Genomic DNA, 16,341 nt, shown 5'->3' on the forward strand with positions numbered 1-16,341 from the left:
ATATGTGTGTGTGGGGGGGAAAGGGCCTCAATCCCACCTCATACCATACACACAAGTATTAATTCAGGATGGATCACAAGTTTAAACATAAACGCTAAGGCTAAACCCTGTAGAAGGGAAACAAAGGAGAATACCCTTGAAATCTTGGGGTAGGAAAAAGTTCTTAAGCAAAACACAAAGGGACCAACCATAAAAGAAAAAATATTGATAAAGAGGACTCAATAAAATTAAGATCTTCTGCTCATCAGAAAATGAAAGGGCAAGAAACACGCTGGAGGAAATATTCACAATATGTATAACTAACAAAGGATTTGTGCCCAGGGTACCAGATCTCTCTCACACACACACACACACACACACACACACACACACACACACACACAGCCTACAAATCAAGAATAGAAAGACAAACACTCAAAACAAAAATAGACAAAGTACCTGAAAAGACACCTCAAAAGGAAAATATACAAATGATCAATAGCAACTGAAAAGGTGCTCAACATCATTAGTCATCAGGAAAAAGCTAATTAGAACCACAATGACATACAATTTCACATCCATCAGAATGGCTAAAATTAAAATGACCAACACCACATACTGGAAAAGATGAATGAGTGTAAAATGGTATAACCCCTTGGAAAAAGTGTGGCACTTAAACACATACCCATCCTAGGATTCAGTACTTCCACTTTCAGGTATGTATTCAGGAGAAACCAAAATATATGTTCACCAAAACCTGTGTGACAACACCATATGCTGGCAAGGAGTGGAGCAACAGGAACTCTCCTTCCCGGTGGGGATGCAAAATGGTACAGCTACTTCGGAAGATAGTTTGGCAGTTCTTTTTGTTCTTGTTTTGTTTTGTTTTTTACAAAACTAAACATATTTTTTTAAAAGACTGTTTTAAGCAATCTTTACACCCACTATGGGGCTCAAACTCAACCTGGAGAGCAAGAGTCACATGCTCCACCAGCGGAGCCAGCCAGGCGCCCCTAAATGTCTTATCATACAATCGTCCTGCTTGGTATTTACCCACAGGGGTTGGAAACTTATGTCCACACAAAAAAAGACTACTCACGAGTGTTTAAACAGCTTTACATACAATGGCCAAAATTTGCAAGAAACCAAGATGTCCTTGGATAAACTGTTATTATTCAGTGCTTTAAAAAGAAAAATACTATCAAGCCTCTAAAAGACATAGAGGAAACTTAAATGCGTATTACTAAGTGAAAGAAGCCAATTTAAAAAGGCTACACACTATATGATTCCAAGTGTACGACATTCGGGAAAAGGCAAAACTAGGGAGACAGTGAAAAGATCAGTGGTTGCCAGGAGATAGAGGGGAGAGAGGAAAGAACAGGCAGAGCACAGAGGATTTTTAGTATCACTCTGTATGATACTATAATTGTGAATACACGTCTTTATGGATTTGTCCAAACCCATAGAATACATACCACCAAGAGTGAACTGCAGTGTAAACTGGATTTTGGGTAATTATGAATGTGTCAACGTAGGTTCAGCAACTGCAACAAACACACCACTCTGATATAGCAGGGGAGGCTGTGCACGTGTGGAGGGAGGGCGTAAATGGGGAATCTCTTCGGGAAATTGTACCTTCTGCCCAAGTTTGCTGTGAATCTAAAATTGCTCTAAAAGATAAAGTTCNTAAAAAAAAAAAAAAAAAAAAAAAAAAAAAGGCTTGTAGGTTAGGAAATATCTCTTCGATGTGTACTTAAAAACACAAATCATTAAAGAAAAAAATGGGTAACTAGACTTCATCAAGATTTAAAACTTTTTCTATAAAAGGCACCATTAAGAAATTAAAAAGCTAAGTCATAAACTCGAGAAAATATCTGCAAAACATATATGATAAGACTTAAGAAAATTTTTTAAAACATGAATATTTTTATTAAACATTTTGAAGAATATTTTTAAAATTTTGAAACTAAGATAACAGTGATAACCCAATTTTAAAAGTGAGCAGAAGATTTCGCCAAAGAGATGTGAATGACTAGTTAGCACATGGAAGGGTGCTAGCATCACTAGTCATTGGGGAAATGTACATTAAAACTGCAATGAGATATCATTACACATCCACTTGAATGGCTATAATCACAACAACTAACAATGTTGAGTGTTGGCAAGAATGTAGGGAAATCAAAACCCTCATATATTGTTGGTGAGACTAACACTGCACAGCCACTTCTGGGAAAAGTGTGGCAGTTTCTTAAAAGGTTAGACATAAACTTACTATATGATGCAGTAATCACACTCCTATGAATCCACCCAAGAAAAATAAAAACATAGGCCCACATAAACACGCGTGCATGATTTATAATGGCCCCAAACTAGAAACAATTACAATATCAACTGGTAAATGGATAAACAAAATATGGTACACATCCGTAAAATTAAATACTATTCAACAATACAAAGGGACAAGCTACTGATAAATGTGGCAACGTGGATGAACATCAAAATGATTATACTAAGTGAAAGAAACCAGACACAAAAAACTGCGCACTCTAGGATTCCATTTATAGGAAATATCCAGAAAAGGGAAAAGACAGAAAGTAGGTTAATGGCCATCTTGGCTGTAAGCTGGTATGAGCAAACTTTGGGGTGATAGAAATGTTCTGAAATTAGAATGTGGTGATGGGTGTAAAAGTCTATAAAAATAAAGAACTCTACCCTTCTGATGGGTGGATTTTAGAGCATGTAAATTACACCTCAATAAAACGTTTTTTAAACTTGTACAAGAATGTTTATAACAGCTTTATTCATCATAATAGCCCCAAAATGGAAACAACCCAAATGATCTTCCAAGGAGAATAGTTAAATAAATTGCGGTATATTAAAAAAAATAGTAGTTATTAATAAAAACCAAATTACTGAAACATACAACATGCATGAATCTCCAAAACTTGTTGACAAAAAGAAGCCAGTTTTGTTCTATTATATACTGTATTCCATTTATAAAATGTATATTACATTTCATTTTATGAACTTCAAGAACAGGCAAAGCTCACTTACGGTGCTAGAAATCAGGACAGCAATTGCCTCTAGGGTAGGGAGACTGACTGCAAAGGGGCATGAGAGAACTTTCTGGAGCATGAAAATGTCCTGTACTTTTTTTTTTTTTTAAAGATTTATTTATTTATTTGAGAGAAGGAGAGAATGAGAGTAAGTGGGGAGCGGAGTAGAGGAAGAGAGAGAATCCTCAAGCAGACTCCCCTCTGAGTGCAGAGCCCCTACGAGGGGCTGGATCCCAGGACCCCGAGATCCTGACCTGAGCTGAAGTCAAGAGTTGGACACTTAACGGAATGAGCCACCTAGGCGCCGAAAATGTTCTGTACCTTGACAGGGATGTTGTTTATCTGGGTGCATATACTGATCAAAACACAACACTTAAGATCTGTGCATTTTATTGTATGCACCTCGACAAATTTTTAAATGATTAAAAATGCCCTCCAAACTCCACAAAAACCTTACTACTGGACAAACCTATCACATTTATTTCTTGAAAGTATGGTATGTGTCTATTTGGAAACCGTAACATGTCAAATAGTTAATAAAAATGACTGGCTAGTGATTTAATACTCATTTTTAAATGTTTTAATTGTATCATATGATACACAAATATATATTTAACTTATGCGTGTTGTGGAACAGAATCAAACCCATTTATTCTTTGTATATTCATTCACTCATTTACTCCAAAAACATTTATGGAGGGCTAAAAATATTTTCCAGGCATCCAGGTTCAAACTGCAACTCAATCACAAATGCAATATTGATCGTTCACTTTTTCTTTATGTCAGAATCAGAGTGTAACTTTCAGAACGATGTTTGCTTCACATGAGTTCCTGGTCTGGTCATGGGAAGAAAAAGTGTCAGACCACCTAACCGACTCAGACTTCTGAAGCAAAACCACGCTTGGTGCCAGTCACAGCCAGCAGACTCAGGACTAGTAAATGAGGTGGTCATTTTGGGCTTCCACTAACTACGGGTCCATCCACACAACACACACAGCTGCGCCCCTCCACCGCTGTAAGCTGGCCCTGAAGCTGCTGTCTGGACAATGGCATCTTTTACAACTCAGGACTCAGGCTAGGAGGAAGGGAACGCTGCCACCACAGGAAGCCACCACCCTTCCAGTAACTTCCCTTCCACTCCCCCAACCCCCCTTAGAGGCACAACTTAGAGTCTGCTCTGAGCCAGGCCTGGAGATGTGATGATGAAGGAGGCATGATCTCTGCTCCGCAGAGAGGCTGTCTACCGACCACACCGGCCAGTGCCCCGGAGGGTACAGTGTCAGGGTACTTCCTACACTCCTGGTACGTCCCCAAGAGCATTTACAATGTTTATGTTTTCTGATCCAGTATCTCCACTTCAGGGATTTATCACAAGGAAATAACCAAAGTTGAAGGAAGGAAGTACCCCATAGGCAGCTCATTTTGGCATATTTATAATTGCCTACAGAACACTCTCGCACCCCAAAGAATCAAAACAACTTGGATGCCTGACGACAGGGAAGTAGTCATGTGAATCGTGACAGTCACACTACCTACAGCCATGAAAGACTAGCTTGGCGGGAAAGAGTACTGGAAAATGCCGACAATGTAATGTTAAATGACAGAAGCCAGCTAAAAGCTGTATATATCAGGGCTTCTCACAGAGCGGCAGAGTGGAATTCCCCCTGCTTCCCAGAGATTCCGCTGATCCCGGAATCGGTGTTCCTGAGGGGAGTGAGCTCGTCCTCAGACAGTCTTACGGTAGGGCAGATGGGAGCCTGAAGAACAGTGGTACGGACAGCGCTATCCCAATACCGGCTGAACAGAAAAAATGTATGTATATATACAGATCAGGGGTAATCAGTGCCAGGCCCGTGATTAGTAAGACTATGGCTTTGTAAACCAGTACTACTCCAACCTGTGTGGGACTTGTTAAAAATGGATTTGGGGGTGCCTGGGTGGCTCAGTTGGTTGACAGTCTGCCTTTGGCTTAGGTTGCGATCTTAGGGTCCTGGGATGGAACCCCGAGTCCAGCTGGCTCCCTGCTCAGCGGGGAGTATGCTTCTCCCTCTCCCTCTGCCCTTCCCCCCAACTCCCCCACCCGTTCTCACTCTCTCTCTCAATAAAAAAAATCTTTTAAAAAACATGTTTGATTCAGTGTCTGGCATGAGCCCGAGATTCTGCACTTCTAACGAGCTCCCAGGTGATGCCCAGACTCTGGTCCGCCGGCCACACGTGCCTGGAGAGGCACATCCCGAAGGGCAGCCAAGCTACGCTGACAGTGACTTTCTGATTGGTCACGGGATGGGCGCGTTTACTTTTTACACCCCCCACCACGCTTAATGGATCCTCTGCCATGACAATATATTGCTTTTGTAATCAGAAAGAAAACTTTTTACTATTCAAAACCTGGCACTCGGTAATTATTCGGTAATTAAGTCCATCCCCGAATAATGTGAAATAGAATCAAAAGGTTAAAAACACCATCTCTACTCACAACATTTCTAACACCAAATATGAGGTTTTCCACACCACTCAGTTCTGACACTGCCTAGAGTTCGCACAGACTCCGCAGGGTGGGGGTTCAGCCCCCCCCCCCAAGAAGGCTGCTTCCCACTCCAGACGCCAGCCACGAGTCCAGGCTGTCACACTTCTACCAAGGTAAAAACTGGGGGTTCCCACAACACCCTGCCCAGGTTTAACAATTTAACAGCTCACAGAACTCAGGGTGACACTTTACTGTTACTGGTTTATTATACCGGCTACAATTCAGGAACAGCCAGATGGAAGAGACACACAGGGCAAAGTACGAGGGGAGGGCGCAGAGCTCCACAGCTGCTCTGGGCACATCACTCTCCCAGCACCCTGATGTGCTCACCAACCTGAAGCTCTCCGAACCCCATGACACAGGCATGATCGGCCATTAGTGATCAAGCCCATCTCCAGCCCCTCGCGGGGGAGAACGGGTTGAAAGCTCCACCCCGCTAACCACAGGGCTGGCTTCTCTGGCACCCAGCCCCCCCCCCAAGGTCAGAATCACCTCAGCAGCATAAACGCCCTTGTAATGGAGAGGGGCTTATTCTGAATAACAAAAGACACTCCTCTCACCAGGAGCTCTGTACCAGAACCGGAGAGAGGAAGACCAAGTGTATTTATTATATCACAGAATCAAGTTTCTGTACATGCAGCTTAGCACGATTTATAATATCAAAACATAAGCAACCACCTAGTTCTCTAATATTAAGAGAATGGCTTAAAAAAGGTTGAAATAGCATGTAATTATTACATATTGCATTTGTAATGACATGAAAAAACGCAATGGTAAATTTTAATCACAGTATGAGAACTTTGCTAACTGCTAACATAAAATGAAGTAAATGTTTATAAGATGTTAAAACCATTTTTTTAAAAGCAAAACACAACAAAACTGGCAAGAAATATGCCAAAATGTTCATGTCTTTGGGTCCTTGAAGAGTGGGGTAATAGAGGATTTTTTTCCTTTCACCTTTCCAGAATAAAATAAAATGGAAAGGAAGGAGCCTGAGCGAGATTAGGATAAATGGCTGGAAGGGTACCCATGGAAAGTGGAGGAGGCAGTGGAGAGAAGTCCATCCAAGTGCCGGCAACAGAGAGCAGGCGTGGGGGCTTATTAGCTGGGGGGTGGGGTGCGAGTGTGAGGCTGTAAGAGAGCTCACTGGAACACCTTGCTGGGCCAAGTGGAGGGAGAGAAATCAGAGAAGGAGAAAGACAATGGGTTTAACGCAGGCAGGCTGGACTGCTGAAGCTCTAAGTCTGGAGATGGGCCGGGAGGAAGAAGTTGTCCAACAGCCCACTCCCTTTCTCCCTGACCCCCAGCTGGCACGTCCACGAATGGGGCTGGGCAGAAGCTGTCAACAGGGAAGGGGGCTGGCTGCGCCTCCACTCAGCCTCCCTGGACACAATGGATGATTTCTGCTTCCTAGGAACACCCCAACTATCAATCTCCCCCTTTCCGTCCCCAGGATGTCATGCTCCTTAGAATTCCTTAAGGGCGTAAGGAATACACACTGACCTTGACCTCCTCTAATGAAGCCCAGTGCTATGTTCCCATTTCCGGGCTCATTTCTGGCCTTATCTTCACCTCCCTTTTAGACCTCTCCTGATAGGAAAGAAAGGCAATAGAAACAAATACAAATAAATCTGCACTACTGGTTGAGGATCGAATTAGATCACTCCTTTTAAAACTGCAAAATGCTATGTAAGTATTAGTTAATGGCATCTCCGTTATGTCTCCAAGTTCAAGGGTAAACCCGCCAGTGTACCTGCTCTATGATTTCACTTCTAACAAGGGGCAAGTTGGACTTCACTGGGGGGCCTGGGTGGCTCAGTTGTTAAGCGTCTGCCTTCGGCTCAGGGTGTGATCCCGGAGTCCTGGGATCGAGCCCTGCATCGGGTTCCCTGCTCGGCTGGGAGCCTGCTTCTTCCTCTCCCACTCCCCCTGCTTGTGCTCCCTCTCTTGCTGGCTGTCTCTCTGTCAAATAAATAAATAAAATCCAAAAAAAAAAAAAAAAAAGTTGGACTTCACTGTACCTGTGCCAGGATTACACAAAATTTTTGTAAGGCTCTCCCAACACCCCTATGAGACACACTTATCCCCAGCTGACGGAGGGGCGCTGGTCACACGGCGTCCTCCATCTGCCACAAGCCACCAAAGAAGGTGGCAGAGATGGGGCGAGGGCTCCTGCATCCCCCTATTCCACGGTGACATCAGCCTGTCCTTCCACCGCAGGACGGAGTCCGCACGCACATGGAGCCCAGGAGAGTCCATCTCTTTTCCAGAGTCACTGCAGATTTTAATCCCCCGACAACAGAGCCAAAGCTCAGGGTTCACCGCCATGGGCTCAGGCTTCGCTCTCTTCATCAATTCCAAAGCTGCCGCTGCACCAAACACCCTGTTAGCATTTGTCGTGGAGAACATTTCTCTAAGGCCACGAGGCAGCTCCAATGGGCAGCCCTTGGCTCACTCTGAAAACAGTGGGGTCAGGGCTGGGAACCCTCTCTCCCCTGTAGCCTGCCTTCTAAAGCCATGGCGGGGGGGAATCCTGCAAACAAAGGCAAAAGTGAGGGAGGCGGGGCTCTACAACCACAGTAAAAGCTAAACCCCGGTGACCCTCATTCCGTGACGTGTGACGTGCCATGGAACCCACACGGCCCTACCAGATCCGCGGTATTACCACCTCCCTTTTACACAGGGGAAAAGCGAGGCTCAGAATGATCTAAAAAAAATCGGTCAAGGACACACAGCGAGGTAGCAGAAGGGCCAGAAAGAATTCCAGCGATCTGGCGACAGTCCACAGGCAGGACCGCTCCGGCTCACCGCTGCAGGTCTGGCCAATAACCCCGCAGCCGCCTTCCGGGCCATCTGTCCGTTCGACCAGGGACTTCGTAATCTCCTAGCTGAGGGGGCACGCACCCACAAACCTGAATCCGAGCTCTGAAAGGATCCAGTCAAGGGGCTAGTCCAGCATATCCCAAACACCTCAGTCTCTAAACTTGTGTCTTTCAACCAAACAAGGCATGCTACTTTTTTGGTGTTGTTCTTTTCTACCATTTCTTCTTTTTGTTCCTCATTTGTTCTTTTCTATCCCCTAAGGTATGTGTATGCACTGACAGTTCTAGCGACAAAGAGCGCAAAACATCACCTGACATGTCCTCAAAACCACTCCACGAGGTTCCATTTGTGGTATTTTCTCTTCCTTTTCGACCCCCTCTCCCCCCAAGATCTATGAACACTCAGACTTCAGGGGGAAGGAAACAGATCAAAACAGAAGCTTCAACTATACTAAAACTCCAGATATGGAGAGAGGTGAGAACATCTGTTCCATGACCCTTAACTGAAAGTTTCAAGACGAGGAAATTAGGCCATCCTTCAACTTGTATCACAGAACTCTCTCAAAGCCTGGGCTGCGGGCATCTCGGTTCCTCATTCCTGCAGGGCACTCGGAAGGGGCTGTGCCTAAGCAGTGTGTGGAAGCGGACCTGTCCCGAGCTGGAGATGGGCGGGCTCTGAACGGAGGGTGCGGAGTACCCTGGCAAGTCCTCGGAACCCTCAGAGCAGCTCCAGAGAGCCAACACCCAAGCTCGAGGATCCGTGTGGATCCCAGCGTCAGGCTGCTTAAAGAGCGAGGACTTCTTGGTGTCCCATCGTCGAGGGACACCCTGGGGACCCCCAAGGTGCACAAGACCCATATTCCCAGTCACAAAGAGTTAGTGGTTTGGGGATTGGGGGCATTCCTTTTCTCCACTGTGGCTTGCCCACACAGGCAGCCCTCCATCTGTGTCGTAGAGCAGGGGTGGGAAACTAAAGTTCTATGGGATAAGCCCAGCAGGCAGGGTGCGGGGAAATGACATACCTTGTATTCCTCTGACATGCAAACACTGCAGAGAAAACAAGACTCTTCATTCCCTCAAGTGAATATGCGCTTCCCCATTTTTCTTGGGACAAGAGCCTCTCGACCTGTGTTTGTTATCTCCTTTTGGGCAGACGCACCCACAAAAAGACTGCTCACTGTAGGAGAAAACAAGAGCGTGGGTGGTGCTGGGGCCCCCCCGCCTCAAGATGGCGGACACTTCAGGGAGTAGCAGAGACCAGGGGAACCCGGACGCACTACTCAGATGCAGGGAGGAGGCCGCTCCAATACTGCCTTTGGGAATCCCTGGGCACAGAATACTTGAATCTCCCAATTTTCAACACTGGTTCCGTTTCAACTCTCTGCCGGCCGGATAAAACACCTGTTGTTGAATATGGCCCACACCCCCAGTTTGTAACCAAGGCAGTTGAGAGTGGTCAAAAGACGGCTTGCTTAGACTGACTAACCAACTCCAGGGTGGAGCTCAGCTGTCTGCAACAGGCAGTGTGGACAGCACAGAGGCTAGAGAATCATGGAAACGCTACGACCCAACAGATCGGAGTTTGAATCCTGCCTCTACTCTTACTAGTTGCAAGGCCTCAAGTGACCTATTAACCAACCTCTCTTGGCTACAATTCCATTTGCAAAATGGGCTAATACCCAACTTTGAGAGAGTTGTGAGACTTAAAAATGTGTGCGTGTGTGTGCGTGTGGGAAGACTACCATGAACTCTTCATAAATACCAAATTTTCTTCCCCCATATCTGTAAAGAAATGACTCAGCCAAGTCTTCGCGTCTTTAGATTTGATTGTCCTCATCAGTTAGAAAGTAAAATCATGCCCCAGCACTGCTATTCTAACCCTACAGGATGGCATGAAGTGGTGCAGATGAAAGCAGGGTGCTTACAAATTAGAGAAGTAGAATTGCCAACACCTTTCCCTCTCATTTCAAGACCAACAAAGCACTAATTTGCTTCCCTAATGCGTTTCTACCCTTCCATAACGCAAGGCGGGGAGAAGATGGAATCACAGTTGTGGTCATTCCTTAAAACAGCTATTAGCAATCAACTCCTCTGCGCCAAATCCCCCCACCCCCACACAGAGGCCAGGAAACATTAGGTCACTGCCTGGTCACTTAAGGGCCCAGCGAGTTTGTTTTCTCCCTCCACGCTCTTGTTTTAGAGGACTGAGGTAGAAAAGAGAGTCACTGACCAGCTGCATCTTTCTTCTACCCACACAGAAAAAAATGAGCCACAGGCCAAACGACTACACTTAAGTATCATCAAGAATTCACTATGACATTTTCCAACTGTAAGGTGATTTTTGTCAGGTCTCATTTTCCCACACCCTGTGACAAAACTGGGACATGCTTCGGCATTTCCTCCACGGACTGACAGCATCTTTACAACTTCTTTCCACTAGTGGAACCACACCAGCAAGGGCTAGGGTGATCTGGCATTTCAACTTTCAACGGTCACAATATAATTTACTTAGTTTTTCTCTTAAATGCAAAGAGGCATTAAAATCAGTTCCACTGATGGTACTAAGAAATGTAGGTTTATCTTTCAGGAGTATGCCTCCCCCCACCCCAAATTTTAACAGCCCCCCTCATGCAATCGCCACATTTCCGAATTATAATCAAGCATGACAGAATGAGTAGGAATTGTATGATAAATCTAGAGGGGAAAAAAATGAGCAAATTGGATGAATATACAGATATCTGTGCCCATGTCCCTCCCCTTCAAAACAGGTTCTTGGAAAGCAAAAAGAACAGTGCAGAATGTTTTAGGAGTCAATTCTTTGCTAAATATTTACACATTATGAAGCCTGAGGCAAACAAGGTGAAAAGGGCAATACAAACAGGTACGATGTCTTTCAGGCAATAAGAACATCTCCACTCACCCTGTGATTTGTTTTTATAACATACACTTTTTTTCGATGTATACCATGCTTCCAGAATTATACACATATATTTTTTTAAGATTCTATTTATTTATTTGAGAGAGAGAGAGAGCTTGAGAGAGAGCACAAGCAGGGGGGAGAGGTAGAGGGAGAAGCAGACTCCCCACTGAGCAAACCCAGCTGGGCCTGGGATCATGACCTGAGCAGAAGGCAGATGCTTAACCGACTGAGCCACCTAGGCGCCCAGGATATACCAGTCTTAAGTGGGTAAGTGATGTGTCTACTACTCTGAGCTCTGTTTTTTTGATGAGCATAACTTGGAAAGGATTTGGGCAGTTCAGAAAAATTGCTAACACATTTTACACAACCTGTCTGTTGGCACACAACTCAATCCCCAGCTTGCTAATACCCTTTGTATAAAAACAGCTGACCCAGCATCCACCTGCATCAACTTGATCCCCTCAGCTCTGTCACATTCAGCAACACCTGACGCCTTTGGAGCCAAAAAAATAAATAAATAAAAATAATAATAAAGCACCGCAGGAGGGAGAAAAAGACTTTTTAATGAGTCTCAAGAAGCAAGCTTTACACCTGATTTACACAAAGACTGAGGGTCTGCGGAAGGCCTGGAATCTAGAAACACTGCAAAAAAAAAAAAAAAATCCACTAGTGATGATGGTGGTAGTGTTAGTTTTAAAGGAAAATGCCAAACATACCACAGTAGAGACAATAGTGTAAGGAATTCCACACCTCACCCTTCATCCCCACTAGTGACAACTCACAGCCAATCTCCTTTGGAGCTCTCCCCCCTCACTTTTCCACTAGCAGCGCTCCCCTAAACTAAATTTCAACCTGTATTTCAACTTTCGGTATGTATTTCTAAAAGATAAGTTTAAAAAAAAAACATAATCATAACACCGTTACTAAAAATAGCAAAACCAATCTTAATCCTACCAACTAACCAGTAAAAATTCCTTTATCAACTCAATTTTTCATGAACTTGTTTCCTTCAAATCAGGATCCAACCAATGTTCGCCCACTGCAATGGTGTGTCATGTCTCTTCAACAGTGTTTAAACCGTAGGCTCTCCTTCCCCGTGATTCTCAGAGCGGCCAGGCTGATCTCTACTGGCAATTCCCAATAATTCCATACCGCGGATACCACAGAAAGATTCCAGTCTTAGAGGCTTGTCAAAAAAATCAGATACGTATATTAAGCAGTGGTTTTTATAATTAAACACGTTTTTAAAAATAATCTGAAAAGCACAAGCGAAACGATTTGACCTGAGCAATTATTAGCAATTCTCAGAGCCAAACACTCAATCACGTGTCCTTTGCAATTCTGATCCGTGTGGGTTTATTTCTGGGGTTTGAGCATACTCCCGCCTTACCCGAGTCATTTGCACAAGGTGGGGCGAAGCGAGCACGTTTCCTCCCAGCTGGACGTTTCTCCGCCGGCTGGGTCCTTGCGGTCGCCTCTGGAATTCCGGGGTTGGGCCCTGCCGACACCTCCCGGGGCCACCTGCTCAGGTGAGAAAAGGGAGCTTCAGCCGAGTTCCGGAGGGCAGTCCTAAGTTACCGAGGGAGAATTTCGAGCCAGCCAGGACGCCAAGTCTCCGCGAACCAACAGACCCGCGAAAACCTTGAGGCTTAATGCCAGTGCCCGGCGCGCGGGGGCACAGTCCCCAACGCCGAAGGGCGAGGAGAGGGGACGCCGAGTCCGACCCAACGAACACACGTGCGTCTGTGTACGTGACTGCTTACACCCACCTCGGGGTTCCAGAAGAATGAAAATTACATACACCATTTCTAAAACATCACCTATTTTATAATGTTTAAAAGCTAGCTCCACTGCGAAGACAGGGTACGAGTGTCCGGCCAACCCAGGCCACCGGATTCCATCCCTGGACCCCAAACCCACGACAGACCGCCGGCGCGGAGGCTACAGGATAAGCCCGAGCGGCCAGGCTCGGGCGTCTGCAGCTTTCCGCCAAGGGCCCTCGCGCCCTACTCCACGATCTCGTAAGTGGTTAGAGAAACCCCAGCCTCTGAATACCTGAAAGAGAAATTCGTCTCCCTCCTCGACGCGCAAAGCGCCCGCCGGAGAAGCCGCGAGCGGCGCGGTTGCCGCAGACCTCCCGAAGCCCGGGCCGGGCAAGCAGCGGCGAACCGCCGGCCCTCGCACTCACCCGGCGCGTCGAGGCTCCGGGCTCGCGCTCCGCGTCGCCGGCTCGGGACGCCAGACCAGACACCTGCTGCGCCCGGCCCCAGGTGACCGCCGGTAGAGGGGCGGGAGCCCAGCGCGCCCGGCCGGCTCCGCCCCGAGCGCTCCCAGGAGGAGGGGCGGGGGCAGCAAGCGCGGGCCCTGGGACCCGAGGGGGACCCCGCCGTTAGGCCCGCTCCCACCAGGAAGTGCGGGCGTCCGAGCCGGGCAGCCTTTGAGCGCGCACGCCCCGTCGCGACCCCGGCGGGAAGCCGGACGGAGGGGCGCCGCCTGCCGGCGGGGGGGCGAAAGGCGATGGAGGACGGGGAGAGCGGGAGCCGCCCGCCGCTGGGTGAGACCCCCTTCCGCGTACCAGCCCTTGAGGCCCCAGCCCCAACCCCAAGGAGCTCCTATATCTGCAGGATGGGCAGGGGCCATTGGCAGTTGTCTCCAGATGAAGGCACACACAGGGTGACAGAGCTTGAAACATGCGTGCCACTAAGCAAACGCCTGTAGGGCGCTATGAATTCACCTTTTTATATAAAAATCTGCAAATAGCACATTTGCAAATAGCACAATTATATTGCATTATCTTTTTTTTTGTCGACAACAGTGCTAAAGTGTTGTTTTTATTCAGTAAATATTTGTTGAACACTTACAACTTGCCAGTCGTTTAAACATTTAAAATGTGGCACAATTTCCTCCTCCTTTTCAGGCAGTGCCTTGAACGAGGGGAGTGGCTGAGCCGTTCTTAACCTCTCCGAGAGCCAGGCCTGGCGTTACAAGGAATCTAGTAAACGCCCGCCAGAGGGTGCAATAAGAACCGAGCCGTGGTAGGAGTAAGGGCGCGCTGCCACGGGAACCCAGGACCTCCCTAAAGAAGGGGAGAGGTGAGCTGTCAGGAAGGGCTACAGGGCTCACCGGGCTGTGACGTGCTCCAGCCGGGATTCCACCGTGCAGCGCCAGAAGCAGGGAGCTAGGCGGGTGTGCGTGTTCTGAGAGAGGAGTGGCATGTGAGTCAGTATAGCTGCGAAGGAGAGCATGTGAGCTGAGTTAGAGCCAGGGCCTTGGGGGCCAGATGACGCTCCTGCCGAAAATAACAGCCGCCACCTCTGAAGCGTATATAAAGCAGGAGCTGGACATGCATCGCTTGAAACTAAGCTCACACCAGCCCTACAAGGTAGGGTTGTTACTCCTCCAAGAACGAAATGAAGACTTGCTAGGGAAAAGAGTTGGGAAGAGGTGACTCTGAGGGGCTGGCCTCAACCTTACATTTTCCAGGCCGGACCAGCAGGCTGGATTTGTCTTCAGAGGCTCCCGGCATCCCCAGATGTCCCCGGAGTGCCTACTGCTTTCCCTCCATTCCCAAAGCCTGTATCAACAACGGCCCTCAGACCCCTCCTGTCGAGGAAAGATTCCGGAGCTCCTGGCTGTGCACGTCAGACTCTTTCCCAAGGGGAACCCAGTCTCAGGGGCCTGTGGAAGGATTGAGGCAGAGCCCTTGGTTGTTCCCCAACATCTAGTCTCTCCTTCCATAATAACAGAACTGAAGCTGAGCCTAGGGCCGCTTAGAACAAAGACTACATTTCCTTGCCTCTCTTGCAACGAAATTCATCAACAGTGGTGCCCAGAGCCCCTTGAATCCATTTGATCCAGTAGCACTTCTGAGGTGACTATTCCTCCCCCAACATCTTTGATCTGTGGGATAGTCTTCATGGGGCAGACATTGTTCACTGCCTTGCTGATATCCACTTGCCCTACCTTTCTAAGAGAACCCAGAGGTGGCTCAGGAAGGCAATAGATGTTGCGGGGGGGGGGGGGGNTGGGGGGGGGGGGAATGCTCATCTTCCCAGAGGTCTTTGGGGGAAGTCACATGACTTGGTTCTGGCCACTGAGATGTAGGAGGAAGTTGCCTAAAACATCCTGGGATTTTACTTTCCTAATGCAGTTGCCACCTGGTTCTGTTTCCTTCCTGCTGTGAGGTGCTTGAAAAGTTGGAGGAGGGGCAGCTGTTGTTTAATGACCACAGGGCAACCCACCAGGGGGTTTGTCACAAGCAATTGGTACAAGCCTAATGGACACGCTATTCTTTCCCAAGAATACGCCTCAAAAATCAATCCTGATTGATATGCTACCTGATGCAAAGTAGGAATAGCAGAAGGAGGATGGGTTTTGGCGTGAGATAATCCAAGTACAAGTTTCAGCTCTTCCTTTTTTTAGCTAACTACTTTGGGGAAATTTGTGAAATTAGATTATATACTGTAAAACTAGAAGTTGTCTTAACACAAGGCGCAGTGCCTGGCATACAGTGAGTGATTCATAAATGATCATTGAGATATTGAGATAATTCTTATATAATGGTTTTTAGCCTCCACCAGATGGATACCTGGCCTTATGTAGATTCAGAATCACATATCTACTTTCCAGTTTCATCCCTTAGACAAAACTTTTTGCCTATTCAGATCTTAGATGCTTTGTAACAGTGAAGCCAATCTTTAAGTAAAAACCATCACTTGTCTAGCATCTTATTTCCTCAATTTCTAGACTATCTGCTGTACCAAAATTGTTTTTAAAAAAAGGATGGAGAGGGGTGCCTGGGTGGCACAGCGGTTAAGCGTCTGCCTTCGGCTCAGGGCGTGATCCCAGTGTTGTGGGATCAAGCCCCACATTGGGCTCCTGCTCTATGAGCCTGCTTCTTCCTCTCCCACTCCCCCTGCTGTGTTCCCTCTCTCACTGGCTGTCTCTATCGCTGTCAAATAAATAAATAAAATCTTAGGGAAAAAAAAGGGTGGAGAGGCACATGGCTGACTCAGTCCGTAGAGCCTGCCACTTTTG

The 16,341-nt window shown here is 46.8% G+C and overlaps 1 protein-coding gene across 7 annotated transcripts in view; it reads right to left on the reverse strand.

The window, feature by feature from the left end:
• GPR160 (G protein-coupled receptor 160) overlaps positions 1 to 13,951 on the reverse strand; it is an 85,598-nt gene extending 71,647 nt beyond the window's left edge. For 2 of the 7 annotated variants that reach the window (XM_034663161.1, XM_034663167.1), the window contains exons 1-2: positions 13,493 to 13,951; positions 12,695 to 12,825 (exon numbers count right to left, since the gene is read on the reverse strand). In XM_034663161.1, coding sequence (XP_034519052.1) covers positions 12,695 to 12,825; positions 13,493 to 13,944 — 583 coding nt within the window. In that variant the 5' untranslated portion in view covers positions 13,945 to 13,951. Of the gene's footprint in view, positions 1 to 11,448; positions 12,491 to 12,694; positions 12,826 to 13,359 lie in introns of those variants that run through there. The other 5 variants (XM_034663152.1, XM_034663157.1, XM_034663150.1 and 2 more) reach the window with 5 other exon arrangements.
• Between the last annotated feature and the right edge of the window lie 2,390 nt (positions 13,952 to 16,341).

Source organism: Ailuropoda melanoleuca, chromosome 1 (assembly GCF_002007445.2).
Source record: "Ailuropoda melanoleuca isolate Jingjing chromosome 1, ASM200744v2, whole genome shotgun sequence".
Lineage (NCBI taxonomy): Eukaryota > Metazoa > Chordata > Mammalia > Carnivora > Ursidae > Ailuropoda > Ailuropoda melanoleuca.